Here is a 20,877-nt window from a genome sequence, read left to right as displayed (position 1 = left end):
TAAGCAACGTTAAAGGGATTCTGAAACGATTGTGTACAAATGTACGGAGTCAGTAGAGTAGGCCCTTCTGATCACACGTGAAGTGTGTAATTTATTATAAGGATTTAAAAACGCACATCGCTACCGACCGCAGCAGTGCCGCTTCCCTGTGTTTTCAGCCGCCTCTTCCCACGCTATGTACATAGCATGGATGAGTGATGTCACTCTGGCTAGTGATACGATTGGCTATCTATGTTATGTCATCAGGAATGCCTGAAACTAGCTGCTACATTAACCTTCTTTTTAATAGCATACTTATGCATTGTAATTTGTGTACTGTTTAAAAAATAACTTAACTATAATACAATAAATGTAGACGTTTCTTCAAACCAATAGCCAACTTCTGCCTCAGACTGTCTGCCTGAGACCAATTGTTCACATCCGCCTGAACACAGCAATCCCTCGCAATTTTGAAAACAAAAGCTCTATTAGCGACAATCACAGGTTATGCATTTGTCAGAGAGCCCAGAATCGCAGCAGAAAAATGTCCTAACATGCTGAGATAAGGAAAAACAGCGTTGCAAAGTTAATGGAACATGCCCTACAACATGTCAAAATGTCCGTTAGGGAGTTGCCATCTTGAGTTAGGCTTTCGTGTAGTGGTACGTGGTGGTACAGTCTCTGCCTCCCATGCAGAAGGTGCGGGTTTGACTCCCAGTGTCAACGTACTCTTTTTAATTAGGTCTAGACTAGAGGGAACATTATAAATAGCCCATTTTACCACATTACAAGTTAGGGGCAGCGCTTATTTTTTTTTTCACTGACGGCTACTAAGAAATCTTACGAGCAATGGTAAATGTATGTATTATTAGACATAGACATGTTATCAGGCGATTATCAAGCAGAAATAATAGCGGAAACAGCTACTTGGTAGTTTGTGAATGCCTGTGGCGGCAGCCAGCTCTTTTTGCTTCATGTAGCGCAAGCCAGGGAAAATTGCATGTAGTGCCACCACGTCTCCATCCGCTGCATGAAGTACATCTTGAAATTACACTCAATCTAGCCCACGCTTAAGAAGAAAAACTGTGTCGGAGAGAGGTACAGGAACACACTGGGTTCAAATCAACCGGAAGTAGACAACACTTGCGTCACCGCATGAAGGAGGCAGGAGATAGTGATGGCCGCACGGTGTAAAAGTAGAAGGGGAATGCCGGACCTTAAAGGAAGGTAATGTTTAGCCACTTGTACCTGTGTTACTATAGTGTGCTGATGCGAACTTCTAGATAGAAAGTATTTCTTGAGAGATACCTTCTGTGTCTATGGCAAAAACCATTTCAGGGACTCTTTAACGGAGCCCTGAACCACTTTTTATCGAAGTTGACAAATGCATTTGAAATTAAATTAGACTATTTCAGAAATACTTTGCCACAAAAACTTCTTCAATGTGTTAAGCAGAATCGGAGTTATTGGCAATCAAACGTATTGTTTGTGGTGCTCCCGCTCCATCTTCAATGATTTGCAGTGCGAAGGCTATGGTAGAGCGGGATGTGCCCACAACGCTCTGCCTACTGAGCGTCACCGTGGCATGCAGTTCAAGTTTGATTTTGGATGTTCACATAGATGCCACTATTTCAGATTTTGGTACCTACAACGTGCCAAATGCAGTTGTCCTCAGCGAGCCTCAGTGCACTTTGTCAGTTGACTCATCGCGGCACCCCACAAGAACCGCAGTATCTACACTACGTTGCAGACTACAGCTACATGCAACTGCAGTGTTTCCTTTGTGCACGACAGGGCTAGAGTGCGCACTCACACTCACATGCTCCTATCTGGCTGTGCTGCGTGGTGCAGACCAGCTGTGTCCTGTACCAGCTTGACCGACTGATAGTCACATACAACTTGCGCATTTTGAAGCATTCATTACAAAGCAGTCTGCCAAGGCGTCTAACCAGGAGTGGCCAAGAGTAAATGCACGTCGGCAAGCATGCGTGTGATCTAACCTTCAGTTTTGAGTAGTTCGAGGCTAGTTGAGTGTTCAAAACTAGTCGAAATTAGTGAGACCCGACGGCTACGGCACCGATAAGCAGGGTGGCCGTGGCTAAGTGTGAGCAGGCGATAGTTGACTTCTTCCAGAAGTACGTAATTATCGAAATTCAAAAGCAGATTTTCACTTCAGCCTGTTTATTAAACTTCCTCCATAAATATACACAGTAACAGTAGGAAGAAGCGCACTGAACGAAACACCTTTCTTTATTGATATAATAATCAACCAATATATAAAGTGTCCAGAAAAGAGTGAGGAGCAGGCTTCTCTTGAAAAGAGAGTTTGAGAGAAAGGTAACTTCACGCTCTGCTTGCGAGATCCATGCACTGTGCACGACTGCAAAATTTGGCCAAGACGTTCCACAGCAGCATATGCTATCCACAGACTGCGTTTTTTCACCAAACCCGAGGGGTGGTTTAGGACCCCAGTAAGCTACTAAGAAGTGAAGAAGGCAGCAACAGCAAATTGAAGAAGTTGTCAGAGAAGTGCTTGAAATTATATTCCATTTGCCTCATTTTGTACAAAAGTTCTTACAGATAGTGTTACATTTGAATAACATTTCCTTTGACATTTGTGCAAACATCAAAGAAAGCTTCATGTAACACTGATTCCCACATAAGGGGGGCCCGCTAAGATATATGTGTCATATGTATGGGTCATTCCATCTCAAGTGCACTACATGTTGTCTTCAACCATCTCCAGTTCTTCAAAAAAAAAAATCACTATTTTACGTCAATGTTGGAAGTAATTATTCAAGCGGTTTCTTGAAAATAATTTTATGGTGCCATGAGGGCGCTTCGAAGGTAGCTACACACACTAGTGAAACTATGTCAGGCAGAAAAATTATTGTTTTAACCTACTACTGGAACATTTTTTTTTGTGTATTCTATAGACGGCACTCTTTCATTACTATTATAGTTTATTACTTTTTGTTTTAATTTACATTAATTTTGGTCATGACAAAAAATTGACGATTGTCGCATATTCTATATTTTTAGTGAAAGAACTCATTGTTCCATGGAGGAATATATTCCCAATATGGGCTTGGTATGTGTGTTTAAAGTATGATAAAAACACTCTGAGAAGAAATAAAACCTAAAAATTCTTTAAAATCATGACAGAAATGGAAAAAAGACCTTCTGACTCACTTTGTGGCTTCATTTTCAAAATGTAGCGCTCCAAGTAAAAATATGGCCTAATCACCATTGTACTTTGCTACTAATTTATCTAGAAAGCTTTAAAAATGTAAATTTAGTCTTAAGCGAGAAAAATATTTTTGAACAGCACATTCACAAGGTTGCGCAGAGCATCTCTGTTTTGCCTTCACTGCACAGCACATCAGTCAGCGTTTTAGTTTGGCTTATTTCACATGTTCCTCTTTTTTTTTTTTTTTTCCTTTTTGAAGACAGGGTCTTCTTTAGCAACTGTACATTAATTTGGAGTTTGTGGAGTCTGGGCTTCTGGCCACTTTCGTGTTGTAAATAAGACGATTTGAGGTGTTTTACTATACGTAGGACAAGGAATTAAGTGTCAAAACGAAGCTTGGGAAGAAAAAGACACACAAAGTTAGCATAGAGCTATGTGGGCACATGTGGATTTAATTTCGTCATTTTTGTACTAATTACACATTATTACTTATCTGTACATAGCTAAACACTAACTCTGTGTGTCTTTTGCGTTCCAAGCTTCATTTTGATGCCTGTTTTCTTGTCCTACACGCACTAGAAGGCCTATAATGGCCTAATTTATGAGATAAAAGTGGCCAGAAACCTAGACGCCCAGAAACCCAGATGCCCAGAAACCCCAAGTGAATCTGAAGTCGCCAAAGAAGATCTTGTCTTCAAAAAGGAAAAAAAAAAAATGATAGGGACACGTGAAATGAGGTGGACTAAAACGCCGACCGAAGTTCTGTGCAGTAAAGATGAAACAAAGATGCCCTGCACAGGCTTGTGATTGTGCAGTTCAAACATTTTTTTTCTTGCTTAAAACTAAACTTACTTTTCTAAATCTTTCTAGATAAATTGGCAGCAAGGCATAGTATACAATGCTTATAAGGCCATATTTTTACTTGGACCGCTACATTCTGAAAATGAAGCCACAGGCTGAGTCAGAATGTTATTTTTGCCATTTTGGTCATGATTTTAACACAAAATATTTCTCCTCAGAGTATTTTTATCATCTAATATACATACATACCAAGCCCATATTCTGAATATATTCCTCATGGAACAAGTTGTTTTTCTCTCTAAAAAACATTAAATATGTAGCAATTGTCAGCTTTTTCTCATGACTAAAATTATTGTAAATTAAAATGAAAAGTAATAAAATACTAAGTGGCATAGTCAGAAATTTTTTTCTGGGGGGGGGAGTTCCGTCGACAACTACCCCTTCTCCCCCTCCTTCACCTCTTTATCTCATATATTTGTGTGTGCGTGCGTGGGTGTGTGTGTGTGTGTGTGTGTGTGTATGTGTGTGTGTGTGTGTGTGTGTGTGTGTGTGTGTGTGTGTGTTATTAAAAGAAAATTTTTTTTGTTTACGAATTGATGCATTAATATAATGCATGTCGATGACCTAGCTGGTACATGAATTGGAAGAATGAACAGTGCTAAATATGGGGCCAAACAAAAACAAGGCAGCACACTATAGTGTGTCTTGTTTGCAGGCCGGACTAGTTGCGGCCCTGGTAACAGTGGAGATAACCGCTGTTTTCCAGCCACATCTTCTTGTGAGTGGTACAGCCACGGCTACATATGGAAAAGTGCGGGCACTATTTTGCAAGTTGCCTATCACTCAATTGTGTTTTCGGCGTTGTGGGCATGCTATATTATTCTAGATTAAAATATGCAGGAATGAAGCTTTGCTCTAGAACTCCGATAGTATAATATGATGCAAGTTTCACTCACATTCTGTGACCTGCTGTCTGACTTGTTTGAAGAGATATTTGGAAGTAACTTGAAATCATGGTATTGTAGTCATCACGCAACACATATTGTTATTTGATTGCACTCGGGAATTGATGAGAAGACAGTCCAAAGCAGGGCTGCTTCCTGTTTAGTAGCCTTTGTGAAAATTGCGACATCCGTAGTTTGCAGTAAAATAAGGGCTAGTAGCTCCGAGAGATTTGAAAGTGTTGGTCTTCCGACACCCGTCTATTCTGACAATTGCCGAGTCATTTAGTTAGGATGGGCTCTCCACAGCAAGCAGCACGTGTTACAACGGGTAGGTGAGCCTCAGCTAGGTGACTGGCCACCGCCGTCTGGTGTTGAGCAATCGGGCAGTGACGAGACACTCTCCCTATGTCCATAGTTATCACCCAACTTCGTTCTTGATGCCTTTTATTCCCATCACCCCCCCCCCTCCCCCCTCCTCGTATCCATCACCCCACTCTCCTTCTTAAAATTCTTTTCCGTTAGTCACTGTCTTCAACATTCACCGGGTTGTTGAACGGTGTGGCAGCCCCTAACATTCCTATATTTCTGTTTCTGCGTGGATTTCGAGGCCATTCACCTACCTGCCCTCTCACCTGTTTGCTGTGGCAGTTCCTTAGCTTCCCTGACCCAGCACCTCTGTCCTTGATATATTTTGTCATGTGCAAATCAGCATTCTGAAGGTCTTTCTTTTTTGTCCCGTCTATTGGCCCTGTTTTCATACAGCAAGCTCTTCTCAAGTTTATTAACATAATGAAAGTCAGTAACAAGTGAAAGAAAAAGAAGAGGAAAAAGGGGGGGGGGGGGGGCGCTTAATATATGTTTCCTAGAAAAGCAAGTGGCAATGTTTTTGGAATGCTTTTCTTCCACGTAGCATAGTTGACAATTCAGTCAAGTACGAGAAATGAGAAGCTCTTTGACGATATAAAGGCCTGGTGGGGAGCAACAATGCCCCCACACTTTATGTACGTGCTCGTCCCATCTTTACCTGTGTTGGAATTTTTAGCACTGATTCACCCTCAGCAGTTATGGTTAACAGAATCCCGAATGAGGTAGAGGTGCGCCATCAGTGGGGCTGCAATATTCTGTGCATGAAAGAGGGGATCGTCCCCATGACGTCCCCCCTACCCTCCTCATTCGCCACTAGCCCTTGCCTTTCTTTCACATTCAAGCTTTCTCTTTCATCCATGTTGCTCTTTCAGAGCCGACCTCCGGAGTCTTTATGTTCCATGGAAAAGGAGGGAAGGGGGGAGGGGGTCGACTCCCCCTCCCTCTGGCTACGCCAATGACTATCATTAAAGAGTGACGACTGCAGAATATAGAAAAAGAAAACTGCAGTAATAGGTCAAAGGAGTAATTTTGAAGAAATTTGTCTGCCCGCCATAGTGTCATTTGCGTGTGCAACCTTCGAAGCACCCTCACAGCGTCAGAAAATTTTGTTACGGAAGAAATTGCTTGAATAAGTGCTTCCCTCATTGAGGTAAAATACTATGATATTTGTCAGCAGAATCTAATACGGTCACAAAAGCACCTACTAGTACACTTGAGATGGAATGACCCACATATATGGTGTCTCACTTGACTTGAACCAAGGATTTAAAGATGTGGTTAACCACAGATGGGTGAAACCAACCACATAAGGTTTGCCATCATGTGGCACTCCTCAAAATATTTTTTTATATTCTGCTGAATTAGTTAATTAACTGAGAAAAATTATTCAAAATGTTTATTATTCACTTTAGGGCCAAGTGCATTTCGTTACGTTGTAGAGGGGGTTCAGAAACTACCGATCCAATTTTTTATGACAACGTACATGGTGCTTGGTCTTTTTTCTTTTGTATTCTTTTCTTTCTTTTCCGTTTAAAGAAAGGTCTTGAAATATTAAATAAAACCACGTGACTGCGCTCATGTGCCATCATATTGCAATGCTCTGAACAGTGCTTCGAGCATATCGCTTATCAGGGACGACAGCACTTCTTTTCCTTGTGGCACTGTCAAAGATGCTGAAGCACTGTGAAGCCGATGTTTAGAGCCACGGCCACTCACTTTGCAATGGTCTGCGCGCACGGTTCTTTCACTTGAAGCATGGTTGAGAGTGCTGCAATATGATAGCGCATGAGCGCCGCCATGTGGTTTGATTTCATATTTCGCGGGCTTTCTTTAAACGGCAAAAAATATCACCACGCAGCATGTACATTGCCACAAAAAAATTGTATCGGTCGTTCCTGAATCCCCTCTACGACCTAACAAAATGCACTTGGCCCTAAAGTGAATACTAAAGATTTTGCATAATTGATCTTAGTAATTAACTAATTTAGCGCAATATAAAAAGTACTCTAAGGAGTGCTGCATGATGGCAAACCATATTTCGTTGGTTTCATTCAGTGTCGGTTAACCACTGTCTTTAGATCCTTGATTCAAGTTACGTGAAATGCCCTGTATATATGGCATGTACATTTCCTTGCATATGTCCAACGCTGCATTGAAATTTTGGCCATGCCTGGAATTGCAGATACTGAGGCACTTGTTTCTCGTTTTCTCCTTAGTGCTTTCCTGCCTTCTGACGGGTTTAGAGTCGGATACAATTGCCTTGACGGAAGAGTGTCGAACACTGCTTTCAAAACGAGTGGAAATGTTTGAATATGCTGCTCAGGTAGGTCTGGAATTACTTGCACATTGGAAGAGCAGTCAAGGCTGTGCGAAAAATTGCAGATGAAGGAAGCAATGTGTACAACAAAAAGGTGTTCATGGGGTACATTTTCCTTCCTTTGTTTGTTTGTTTGTTTGTGTTTGTGTGGGTGTGTTGTGTGTGTTTTAGTACCAGAGCCTTGACTGCAGTTTCCATTTTTATTCATCTTGAAACTTTTACTGCATGCTGTAAGAATAATAGTAGTAAACTGTATGTATATAAAAAAAAGTGAGAAGCAGTTGTTTTAGGCAAATTGAATTTCGGTGATCTTTCTGATTTGGCTTCCATACATTTTCTCATTTAGGTGGCACCTGTGGAGTCCATTCGAGATGTAGTGCAACAAATTGCCAACTCTCCTTCACGGAACTACTTTGTAGTGGTAGCCATGGGTGTATTAGGCGTCATCTTTGTAGGGGGATTGTTTTGTGGCCGTGTTACCAAGAGACTTCCAGCAAACATCAAGAACAAATGAAAATGACATGTGCAAGTGGGGAAGCAAAGTAACAACAAAGAGTGAAAAAAGAAAGAAGAAAAGGATGCAGTTCGCCTGCTGACAGACCATACCATAGCTCCACGTTATTGCAGTTACTGCAGCATTGAAATCCACCTTGAAGTTCACATGCCTTGCCAAAGGCAGCCAAAGTTTCACCCGTGAGCATTGTTAGAGCTACCTTTGCGGCAAGACTCACTCATGCGTGCTTAACGGCAACAGCATGATTTGTTTTGTGAGAACAAAGGCCTTCCTACCCACTCTACCATTGCTGCCATGTCAAACCTAGTTGTGTCACTTGTATGAACAATTGATTGAGCACCACACTGTCGACACACTGTGTTTATGGTCTATGATTGTGTTGGTTGTCTTCTTCAGCTCTTCTTTCTCCTTTTTCTTTAGTGTTGTCATTTTGTGAAGTCATAGAAAGGGAGTTAGCCTGATTTGAAAGCTTGCTTGGTGGTCAGGAATGTTTACATGGCTTTAAAAGATTCTTTTGTAAATTTGTGCTTTGTGTAGAGCGATACCATCACTGAAGTAATATCTTACCCTGGTAGGCATTCCACCAAAAGCTGCATTTTCGTCTTTTTTGTTGTTGTTATTGCTGTTGTTGTGTCAATTATTGTCACTTGCTGTCTTCTGTTCTTTTGGTGTGTTCCCCCCAGTCATCCTAGGGCACACTACAGAAGACCTAAGAATCAGTGCACAATCAATTTGTGCATCACTTATTTCTAATATCTCGCAAATGCCAGGATATTTAGCATTGTTAAGCCATCCTGCTTCACCTTTCTTGTCACCATCTTTTGTTGGTGTTTTTATATATGTACTACATGTATACATGTATGTACATGTATACTTTATATACTCTAATATACACATATATACACATATATTGTATGGCAGTCTTGCACATAGGACTAGATATTTAATCAGTGTGGTATCATTTTTATACCTTTTTAACTTAACGAAACCTTATAAAAGCAGAAGTTGTAAAGACTAGATTTTTTTCTGGTTTATGCAGAGTTTTTCTAACTTCGTCATTAATGTTCTGGCTGCTTTTAGCTTAACATTTTCAACTCTTTTACAGTATCCATATTTTCTTTGATGCCCTGAATTACAGCTGCATTAGTGCTACATTTTCAATAATTGGAAAACCATGTTAACATTTTTGTTTGTATTACATGTCACTTAGATGGAACAGACTAGCAGCAATATTTCGTCTCTGAAAATTTTGTGCTGTAATCTAGTCTAGCATTTTCAACTTGTGCTACTGCACCGTCACCCTGTTAAACATATTGCCAGATTCATTTATTATGCCTGGTTTATGCTTTCTTTAAAATAGTCAAGTCCTGCTTTTGTGCTTGGTAGCAACTTGTAGCTCTTTACTTTGCATGCGGTTGGAAAAGAGCTCTGGTCTATATATACGAGATCATTTGGTGAAGCATGAAGACTAGTGTACATCATGGCCCGTCCAGTGCTACGCAGCCATTGGTTATAGGCACATTTTTGTAGCTTTTGCCAAAAGGTCGTCATTGCTTTCTGCAAAATCAAGGAACTTTGTTGTTGCAAATCACTTTGCAGAAACTTATTGTGTGTAAATGCTTTGCATGCCTTTATTTTGGTGTGTGTGTGTGTGTGTGCGTGTGTGTGTGCGTGTGCGTGTGGCACTGTATTAGTGCCTTATTTGTTTGTTCTTAAGAGCATTCTCTTGCCTTTGTTTCAAGCTCCATGAGGCACTAAAGTTGACTCTTTGTGTCAACACCTCTATAGCATTCCTCTGAATTTCCAGGATGTTCTTGTCTGTCATGAGCAAGCTCCTGTTAAAGGCACATTCTGCATCAAGTCTCTTGCCATGTTAAGTCATTGACTGTAATATGGGCACATGGCTCTTTTCTACCAAGTTTGTGAAAAAGACGTGACTGCCTGTGAAATTTGGAGAATGGTACAAGGCACGTGAGCTGATGTGCATCAACTTTCACTGTTTCAATTAAAGAAAACAGCATGGGAGTGTTTTGAGAGTTCGTCACTAAAGCATGTAACTGAGTTCAGTACTGTAGCACGAATGTTAAGATAGTTTTGTGGAAGTTCAAACACCTGTGTGATCTTCCGTATCCTGGGTACTGGTTCGGAATTCATAATTGTTGGGACCTTCCATTTGCTAGTGGACTAGTGGCAAATGCAATGCTACCAGATTGTACTTGTCACTGGGAGGGACAGTGCCTGTTTACAAGTGCATGAAATTTCACAATGAGACTCCAGTGACTGAGTCATGCCAACAGTTAGGTGATCAAAGTTGGCTTGTGTATCACCAATAATGCTGCACACTCTAGTGTATTTGATGTCTCATGCTTTGTCAGCACAAAGACATTACCACTAGTCATGTACCGTCATCGCTGAACAGATTCAAGTACCTTTTGTTTGTGGCTCCCTTTGCTTATTCTCAAAACAACTGCACTCGGGGCAACTACGAAAGAGCTTTGGCAAGACTTGAGTGCATCCTCACTTGCGGATGTGCAGCCTAAAAGTCTGACACACAATTCCTAGGAGCACATATTCAAAGCACAAAGGCGAGAAGTTTGTTTTTGGACATAATTTGATAACCTTAGACTGTATACTGTGAATAACTTGGCCAAAATTTATTCAGTTAGAATGCCAACAAATATTTAAGTGAAGCACATAAGCTTTCCTGAGAAATTGCAAATCGAGCAAGGAGCTCATGCTACTGAGGCATTGTTTTTTCGTGCAATGCAAAGTGGAAAACTTGCCCTCGCCAGGTTGGGGCATTGTAAACAGACTATCGTGGTGCGTAGATCACAAAGTGAAGATCATGTCTGCAAAGTGTTGCACTGATGTACGCTGAGAAAGCAGCTAAATATTGAAACACAAGCTCACGCTCTTCTTTGAGGAGGCGCTCCTGCCATGAGTGAGGCGACGTCACGTGCAGTGTGCATCACGTCACATGCATTTCGCTTGCAGTGTACCATTTGGAATATACATAAAGCTGACAACATGGTGCTGCAGTATGGCAACGATAGTAGGTCACTCCTATCTCGATGGGTCACTCCAATGCTTATTTACAACTGCCATTTCGAGTGATGGGCAGGGTAGACGGGCAGGGTGGGCGGGCAGGGTGGGTGGGCAGGCTCTAGCAGCTGGTACTTTTGGTCTTTGTATGATGTGGCTGTAGTCATCTATTTGTCAGTGGTTTAGAGCTGAGGCATGTGGAGGCAGGTAAAGGGTGTAGTGTGCAGAAGCGGTGCCATAAAATGTTACGAGTATTGGTGTAGCAGCCATAGTGGTGGGTCTTCCGTGTGGAGGCCAGTTAGAATAACGCGCGTACGATCGGTCGTGGGGATATTGCTGGTTTGTGGTGCACCGAGGGCTGGGACCTGGTGAGCTTTCCCAACTCTCTCTCTCTCTCTCTCTCTCTCTCTCTCTATATATATATATATATATATATATATATATATATATATATATAATGTGTGTGTGGGGGGGCGAGGGGGGTTTAGCTGCACCAAATTTTTAAAAATTGCCTGTGCAAATAGGGCAATTCTCACCTATGATCTATATTCTATATTACTCGATGAGGCAGCTATCGTATGCGAAATCGAAATGCTTAATTGGAGAGTTTTAGAATAGGGGCCCGAAATGTTTCTAGCCCCAAGGAGCTTTGCAAGTGTTGGGGCACTCAGGAGTGAGGAGTTTTAGAATGGGGCTTTGCGTTCAAATGCAAATGCGAATATTGCTTGTGCTTGCAGCGCCACTGCAGTGTCAAAGGAAAGCTATTATAAATATAAATACATAGATGGACAGAACCAAGGTAATGTTTGCCATCGCTTGGAGATACTCAGATTATTTTTTGCATTTCACGTTATAATTAGTCTTAGTTAATCAACTTCTCAAATATTATAATTAGATTAAAAGTGTATGATAAAATTGTCGAGCAACATGAAAAACTCCTGATACAGCTTTCTGTTGCTCATTACGTGTTACACAAAAGTTTTTTTCCGAGCTTGAAAGAAGCCCGTGAATACACGCAAAGTATACATGGCGTGTATACTATACGGCCCGCGAATACACGGCGCCCCTCGAGGCGACGTTCTGCTTACGTTACCCATTATCGTGGAACCATGAGACATTCATTTGAGGGATCACCAGCCATTTGTGCGAGGGGCTAGTAAGAGCAGGCGCAAGAGAGAAAATGTGAGGGATTTTGCTCCTTGAATATATGACTCTGCCTAGGCACTACGGAGGAGGTTTCCTATAGTAGAATACAACTTAAAGATTATGCAGATCCCACGCACTGTGGGAATCGATGTAAGCGAAGCTTCCCATGCTGGATGCTTTGATTGACGATAATTAGCGGTGATGGTGACAGCTAAAGCTTAATTTCTTCAACGTTTAGGCTAACACAAGAGTGGTGAGTTGATGTTGAACGTCACCTTGCGTGCACCACTGCTGTTTCTCTGCTTAGTACACAGAACACACAGGGAGAGGTGCTTGCTTGAGGTGTTGTTATGCACCATATTTTATAACCTCTGAGAGGGTTGAACATTGCCATTGCCTCACATGGCACATCGCATTGTGGCAGAAGTATTAAACTTGAATTGGATTATGGCGCTGTACGTGCCAAAACCACACTCAGATTATGAGGCACACCGTAGTGGCGGACTCCCGATTAATTTTGACACTATGATGTCCTTTAACATGTCCCAAAATCTAAGTGCATGTGCGTTTTCTATTTCGCCCCTGTCGAAATGCGGTTACCATGATTGGCATCAAATCCACGACCTCTAGCAATGTCTAGCCGCAAAGCTGACGCCGTGGGCGCAGAAGTGTTGATTTGACGATCAACCGCTTCCGTAATGTCTCCTGGACTCTGCAGTGTGCTTTAATTAATGCTGCTTTGCTTCTGCGTACCCTGCACAAGTTGCCCGCTTGACATATTTGCATGGTGTTTATTTTTCAGAAATAGCAGCAACCTACTGTACTGTACCTTGAGCTGTCGCAAGTTCCGTCACCTATAGGTGGTGCACAAGGCAATTCAATATGGCACCCACAGAGAGTATAGGAACCCTTGAGTGCATGTGCGTCCTTCACGTCAGGTCATATATGGCTGAAGATGGCTCTACGTTTTTCACAATCACTGTCGTTGAGTGACATCATGCGCCACATAGACACCTCAGAAACGCGGATACAGGGCCTCATTGAAGGGGAAGAGGTCGGGAAGGCCTGCTGCGCACCATCTGTCGCTGTGGAGGGGCTATGCCTGCAGACGTCACATGCCCGGCAGAAGCCGCATCAGCTGGAATTTATGACCGGAAAGTTCAATCAAGGAACGTTCGAATGCCTTTTATCTTTTTCTTCATGCTAATTGCGACGACCTGCAATGCCTGCCTTTCATGCATTGTCGTTTCGCAACAAAGAATAATTTTACTGCTCTGTGATGTTCTCGAGCTCTTTTCATGGATTGATTTTTTATGAGGAGATATTTATATTCGTTAATTAAAGGGAGGATATTACTAAGGTTATCACAACTGCGACTTTTCATGCTTCTTTGTACGTCGCTATGCTAGCGCATGCAGATGTACAGAAAGCCATGCCGTTTGTTTTATTTTTCGCTGGTATGTTTGTGTTATCGTTCGAGTGACGAGGATTCACGCCAGAAGCTTGTTGCGCTCACGTTGCGAATTCGGTGTCTGTGTTTTATGTTTTACCAATCTTGTTTTCAGGGCCACTGTAGCCGCAAAGCGTGGCCGCTTGTTGGCGCACGGGGTACAGCCCAGAACGTAAACACATGCGTTTCCGACGGGAGGATACAACGGTGACCACACTGCGGGCTGCTCGCTGAAACACGGTCAAATACTTGCTACCCCTGCCCGCGTAGATCTACTGTAGCATTTCTCTATAGCTGTGACAAAGTGCTACGAACATGTCAGTTTTAATGTTAAATGATTGTGTGTTCTCGTTGCGCTGGCCACAAGTGCACAGCTCGAGCTTGGCCGCACGGAGGGCCACAGGATGAAGCGAGAATGATAACGTGTGTTTCTGGTGAAATGAGACACCGCGGCAACCATACACTATGAATTAATGCAGGTGAAACCTGAGCAAATACTTCCGACGCTCACTCACGTACTACATATACTCGGGATCAAAGTCATGCCGTTGTTCACGCTGCTGCAATACACTCTAGCAAGCTCTATTTTTCTAACTATAGCATAGATTCTCCGTAGAAAAACAAATACAAGAATACACATACGCAAAGAACTTTCATTTTCTTAACTATGTGGCTCCAAAAAAAGTCACTGCCTATGAAATGCACACTTTCATCGGTGGTATACCCGCCTTGCCTATTTGCAACCTTGCTACCCATTCTTTCTTCTTTTCCGCATCTTTGGGTGAATGAGTGGAGGCTCACTTCACTTGTCACAGCTCTGTTGGTGCCATGCAGCACATGCGATTGCTTTTGAATTTCATCTTGCACAAACAATGCGTAAAAACAGATAATCAAGCATACTGGCCGCCACAAAGAAAGCAAGCAAATGCGCTACCGCCGCGCCGCCTGCGGTTACTCCGATACTCTGAAAAAAATTCGCCGATGGCCATGGTGTGGTGTGACAGTATAGGGAGCTTGCTCAAAGGGAAGCTCGTTAGTTTTCGAAGCGAGATCAGGATGCCTCAGAACACGCACCTATAAAGCGAGATATAAGAAGGAAAAGAAGCATGTACTTGCTGCGGTAAAGCTAGGGAAACTATGGAGCATGTTTTATTAGAATGTGAAGATGTGTATGAAAGCCTCTAACCCTACAGTTAGAATAGAACTGGCTGAACTTTTGAAGTTAATCAACAAGCGTCAGACAGCTGACATAAGGAAGTATAATATGGATAGAATTGAACATGCTCTCAGGAACGGAGGAAGCCTAAAAGCAGTGAAGAATAACTAGGAATAGGCAAGAATCAGATGTATGCGTTAAGAGACAAAGCCAGCAATATCATTACTAATATGGATGAGATAGTTCAAGTGGCTGAGGAGTTCTATAGTCATTTGTACAGCACCAGTGGCACCCACGACGATAATGGAAGAGAGAATAGTCTAGAGGAATTTGAAATCCTACAAGTAACGCCGGAAGAAGTAAAGAAAGCTTTGGTAGCTGTGCAAAGGGGGAAGGCAGCTATGGAGGATCAGATAATGGCAGATTTGTTGAAGGATGGTGGGCAGATTGTCCTAGAAAACTGGCCACCCTTTATACGCAATGCCTCATGACTTCGAGCATACCGGAATCTTGGAAGAACACTAACATAATCCTAATCCATAAGAAAGGGGACGCCAAAGACTAAAAAAATTATAGACCGATCAGCTTACTGTCCGTTGCCTACAACGTATTTACTAAGGTAATTGCAAATAGAATCAGGAGCACCTTAGACTTCTGTCAAGCAAAGGACCAGGCAGGATTCCGTAAAGGCTACTCAACAATGGGCAGGACATGTAATGAGGAGGGAAGATAACCGATGGTCATTAAGGGTTACGGACTGGATTCCAAAGGAAGGGAAGCGTAGCAGGGGATGGCAGAAAGTTAGGTGGGCGGATGAGATTAAGAAGTTTGCAGGGACAACATGGCCACAGTTAGTACATGACCGGGTAGTTGGAGAAGTATGGGAGAGGCCTTTGCCCTGCAGTGGGCGTAACCACGATGATGATGATGATGACGTCTACCCAGCAGTCGATTTAGGCACCACTGGCCTCCTGAAGCCCTTGGGTTCAGCGAGAGCAGTGGAAAAGTAAACATGTCCGCAATAGGGATTAGCAAGAGGCGATCGGAGGATTGGTGGAAGAAAACTAGGGAAACAAAAAACGGAGACGTACAAAAGCGCAGTTTGCAACAGGGGATCAGAAAATTTGGTTGTGGGAGTTGCTGTTTTTTTTTTTTTCCTTTTTTATTGTTTAACCTAGGTAGGACATTAGGCAGTATAATAGCAAGGTCTTGGTGGCGCAACCGGTGTTTTTTTTTTTATTGTTTAACCTAGGTAGGACATTAGGCAGTATAATAGCAAGAGCTTGGTGGCGCAACCCACTGCCCCGTTCCAAAGCTGACGCTCATAGCATCCATCAATCCATCCTTGCAACCTCCCCCTCTCTTGTATGGGAACTGTCGCTTCTCCCTCTCCTTCTCTCTACAGTTCTACTGCGTCCCCTCTGGCCTCACACGTTAGTAGAAAGGGAAGCGCTGGAGTTTCTGCAATGCATCTGAGGGGAGTTGCGGATAATTACATCTGTCAAGCGGCTAACGTGGCGACGGCCAGGAAGCTCCAGAGGGTATTGTGCGCATTCGACGCGGTAGGGTGAAAACGAGTTTCTCCCGTCGTCTTTCCTCTCTTACTCGCGCCTGTCATCTATATACACGCTCTGAACCACCCCCCGACGCGGTGTGCGCGACAGCAGCAGTGGGAAAGTCGAAGGAAGAGACAAAGAAAACTTCGCTTTAAAAAAATTGGCAGTGGCTTAGCTCGGCTATGCCAGGATATACATAGCGAAAGCTAAGGCATAGCATGGTTAGCCTTGGTTAATCTTGATTGCAAGTCCAGGTTAGTTTGGTTGTCTAGCTATGTTGCGGCGTTTAGCCAGTCGTTCGGCGCGCTGTTCGTCTGTTTCCGGGGCGATTCGTTTCTTCTCGTTCCGATGTCGATTCCAGGCCTCCTCCTGCTTATCAGAATTGTCGCCGTACATACTGCCGCCTCAACTGTGGTTGCGGCGCACGGGAGCTCTCCTTTTCAATCCGACATGTTATCAGGAATGCGACGCAGCTGGCGAAGCGAGCGGAGGCGAGCGCAACGACGAGGAACGCGGTGTGACGTCATACCAAACGGCGGCGGCGGAACACCTGTGGCTCGGTGCTACTAGTGGCGCATGCGCAGTAGTGACTAGGGAGCGAGAGAGAAATCTACGGCGAGGCGCGCGTTGTGACGTCATGTGCCTCCTCGGAGCACCGCCACGGCGAAATCGCAAGTTCGCGGCCAGTAAGGCTTTCGCTTTAAAACAGCAGTTGGCAACCAAGCACACGGACCGCGCGGCGTTGTTACTGCGCTAGCCAATCACAGAAGCAAAGTCGTCGTCATGCGACATTTTCAAAACGGTGTCGTACTGTTTACCTTCGTAGCGTCTGCTGTTCTTGAAAAGTCTTTTCATCGGCGGAAGCGATGAGGTGTGCAACAGACATGGACAAAGTGTATGGAGTCGCAGCATTTTACTCTTCAAAAGTCCTCGGTACAGTTCACTTCATTGCTGAGCCCGTTTTACTCGTGAAACCTCACTGCCAACTGAAGTGAAACTTGACAATAAATTGCGTTTTATTTCAGGTCAGTAAAGAATTAGGCTTTCGCCGTTCCACTGTAATAGAAGAGTTAAAACGTAAAAAATTACGCGCTTATAACTTTATTTTTGTGCTTGGCGCCTTATTAAGGTAACAGGAAAAGTTTCAAGTACGAACTATTTGCAACCTCGCGGAGGAACAATGGCTGGCGGTTATGAGGGCGTGTGCGGGGCTTCACTGCACGGACACCACATTTGGTGATCGCTGTGTCTGAAGGTACTTCGGGCGGACTTTCTCGCGCTTGCGGCGCTGGTGCTGAGTCAGTAATGCCGGATTAAACCTTTCTTGCCCCATACGGCGCTCTACCTCAAGGTAACGTACGGGATGCCATCACCGTCTATACCAAGGACCCAACAGTAGCAGGAACAAGTAGCAATCGCCTTTGCCATCCGGGCTAATCGGTGGACACACATTTGCAGCGACTCTAGAACAGCCATACGCAACTTTACTAACGGATATGTGACACGGATAGCAACAAGGTTACTAGAGAAAGTCAACAGTGAGAGGATCGAAATACGCTGGTTTCCTGCACATCTGGGCGTGGTGGACGGAACTCTGAGAAACCTCAATGAGGTGGCAAATGAAGCAGTTCTTCATACCATACCATTCTTCACAAGTGCCATAGTAGAAGCCCGGCCTGCTCTCCTGGCTGCTGTGCGCTACTTTTCACGAGCATTTTTGAGTGGTCCCCTTTGAGTGAAATAAACGCACAGAGCCTTACCAAACTCGTTTGAAAGCCACTGCCTGATGTCACGCCGTGAGGATTATTGGCTTTGCGTCTCGCTCACGTTATGTTAGGTTACCTTAGGTTAGGTTACGCTGGCGTAAAAGGCGTTAGGGTGGCGCCGTGTATTCTCACAGCGGTTACGCCGTGGGAATTTTTGTCTTTGCGTCTCGGCCACGTTTGCTTAGGTTCACGTTAGGTTAGGTAAGCGTGAGAGAGGGTAGCGCGACGTATTCTCATAGCGGTTGCAGGGGCGTCGACCGTCAGCGACGGCCTTTCATCCACTTGCGTTAAAACGTGTTTGCTAAGGCGCTCTGACGTCTAGATGTTCAATATATGCGGCCTGGCCTCTAATACGGTCCCTACTGCTCCCACGGAAACATCTGTGATGTTATTTCCAAGGTACATCGGCCGCAATAAGGCGCGAGAAAGCTATGGTCCGGCATGACTGACTTAGCACGAGCGCCGCAGGTGCGAGACAGTTTGTCCGACACAGCGGTCGCCAAATGGGGCGTCAGTGCATGCTAATTCACCACCGCGCCGGCAGCCAGCCACCATTGGCCTCGAGCTCCACCACTGGAAAAGCTGGCGCCACCGTCGGCGTGACGTGCTAGGAGGGATCACGTGGACATAGCAGACGCGTCGGCTGCTTCGGGCGCGCCGAAGCGAGCTGAAAACGAGTTTAAATTCCCTCGTACGCTGCGGTCCTCATTTAGTGGCGAAATTTTCCCGCTTCGAGTGTCTCCTTTACAACGCTTGAAAGCACTACAATAGGTAGTGGCTGCCTTTGAAGGCGCACAACATGGTAGGCTACTGCTCGGTGCCGCAGGGCCGGACGCACGTAACGGAGGCCGGTGTCAGCCTTATTCACACGTAGCCGCAGGACAAGAAGCTGCGTGAAGCTTGGCTCGCGAAACATAAAACCGGCAAACAGTCATCGGCTACAACTCAGGTATGCAGCAAGCACAGACGCGAGGAAGATTTCTGCAACGGCGCCCGGCCTGCGATGTTCTGAAAACGCGCACTGAGACGCTCGCCCGAGTCCGCTGCCCGACTAATGTCGTGACGGTTTGGTCTATGAACTTGTCGATGCTATAGATACTGGCAAGTTCAGTGGAGTGGAAAGGCAGCGGTAAGAAGCACATTTAAAAAAAAGCATGGCGTATGGTCATGTTTGTGTTATGAATAAATGCACTGGATTACAAAAAAGGAGCAGCGGGAAATTGCACGCTGAGAACACCGATAAACATACAGTGCGACGCAACTCGAGAAATAGTATTGAAAGGTCAAAGAACTTAGAAGAAAAAAAATATTGAATCGTCGCGACGGCACATCAGGCGTCGAAGTGTCTACAATGAAATTATTTTTGAACAGCTGTGATAGCGCCCACGCAACAATGGTTGCTTGTATACTGTCAAATGCTCATATTCTGCGGCCTAAAGCTCATGGCACGGTGCGAAAACGCGCGCGCGGAGAAAGCGAAACAGTGCGCGGACAAGCATGCAGACGCGCAGTCGGTCGCTGCGAATCTGCGCGATCGCTGCATTGAGGCTTCGTTCTATTACACTCCATTTAGTTATACAAACACTATAAGAACATATTTCACATAGTTTGCTCTCAGCGTTTACCTACCTTTCACGCAAGAAGCCGGTTCGGGAGACTCCATCGCGGCGACCGCGCGCAGTGGCGTTCACTGTATGTATTCGGAAAAGAGATAGCGTCTGTAAACGATTGTGTGCTTTCAGTTTGCCCAAGATTATTATTTAGACAGTAAGAAACTTATCTCGTTTCGAAAGTACTTATAGAAATGTCCGGGAGAGCTCGCGCGTGGTGTTTTCAGTGAGCGCTGACAGCAAAACCTATGAGGAGCGCGCCACGTGATCCCTCATACTACGCCAGCGAGGCGCTTCCGATAGATGGCGACTCCGTAACTCCTCGCCGCCAATAGCCAGCGTCTGAGCATAAACAAACTCGACCCCACTCCGCAATGCCGACACGCCTAGGGACAAAGGCACACAACCTCCTCCGTAGTGCCTAGGCAGATTCATATATTCAAGGAGCAAAAGCCCCCAGATTTTCTCTCGCGCCCGCTCTTACTCGTGTGAGTGTTCTCTTTTTTGCAACCGAGGCTTTTTTAACCAACACTCCCATACTTTGCTGACCGTTACTGTTGCTGTATTGCCAAATAGCTCACTCAAAAAAGAAAACTATGGACTATTTCCACATCCCTGTAAGACAGCTGCCCTGCAAAGCTCCGCAAAACTCCAGAAACTCGCCCACAGGCCCAATTTGTCCATCTATAGTAAAAAGCGAAAAGTGGATGTTATCCGTCTCGATCGGTCGCTTTGGGAGCTCTGAAATATCGCTGGCTTCCTTGCCCATTAATTGTTTGTGATGGTGCCTCTTGAAAGGAAGCAGCGACAGCACGATATTTCTGTGAATGGTACGCGGAAAAGAAAATAACCGGATGCAGCATGCCACTTCAGCATGTAATCTGTGTTTCACATGAGCTCACTGTCTGATCGCTTGGCGTAGGGAGTAAAACAAAAGAGCGCATGCGCGTGCACGGCCAACCTAAGGCAACATGAAACATCTAAGCGGCAGGCGCTATCAAATATTTGTGATGCACCGGCATCGTTCTCGCGCATATCAA

The 20,877-nt window shown here is 44.3% G+C and overlaps 1 protein-coding gene across 2 annotated transcripts in view; it reads left to right on the top strand.

Moving 5' to 3' along the window:
* Glg1 (Golgi apparatus protein 1) overlaps positions 1-10,546 on the top strand; it is a 127,466-nt gene extending 116,920 nt beyond the window's left edge. For both annotated transcript variants that reach the window (XM_055062163.1, XM_050194356.2), the window contains exons 22-23: positions 7,497-7,603; positions 7,944-10,546. In XM_055062163.1, coding sequence (XP_054918138.1) covers positions 7,497-7,603; positions 7,944-8,111 — 275 coding nt within the window. In that variant the 3' untranslated portion in view covers positions 8,112-10,546. The remainder of the gene's footprint in view (positions 1-7,496; positions 7,604-7,943) is intronic.
* Positions 10,547-20,877: the final 10,331 nt, after the last annotated feature.

Source organism: Dermacentor andersoni, chromosome 1 (assembly GCF_023375885.2).
Source record: "Dermacentor andersoni chromosome 1, qqDerAnde1_hic_scaffold, whole genome shotgun sequence".
Classification (NCBI taxonomy): domain Eukaryota; kingdom Metazoa; phylum Arthropoda; class Arachnida; order Ixodida; family Ixodidae; genus Dermacentor; species Dermacentor andersoni.
Note: the sequence above shows the minus strand (reverse complement) of the source record. Positions and strands in the feature narration are given on the sequence as shown.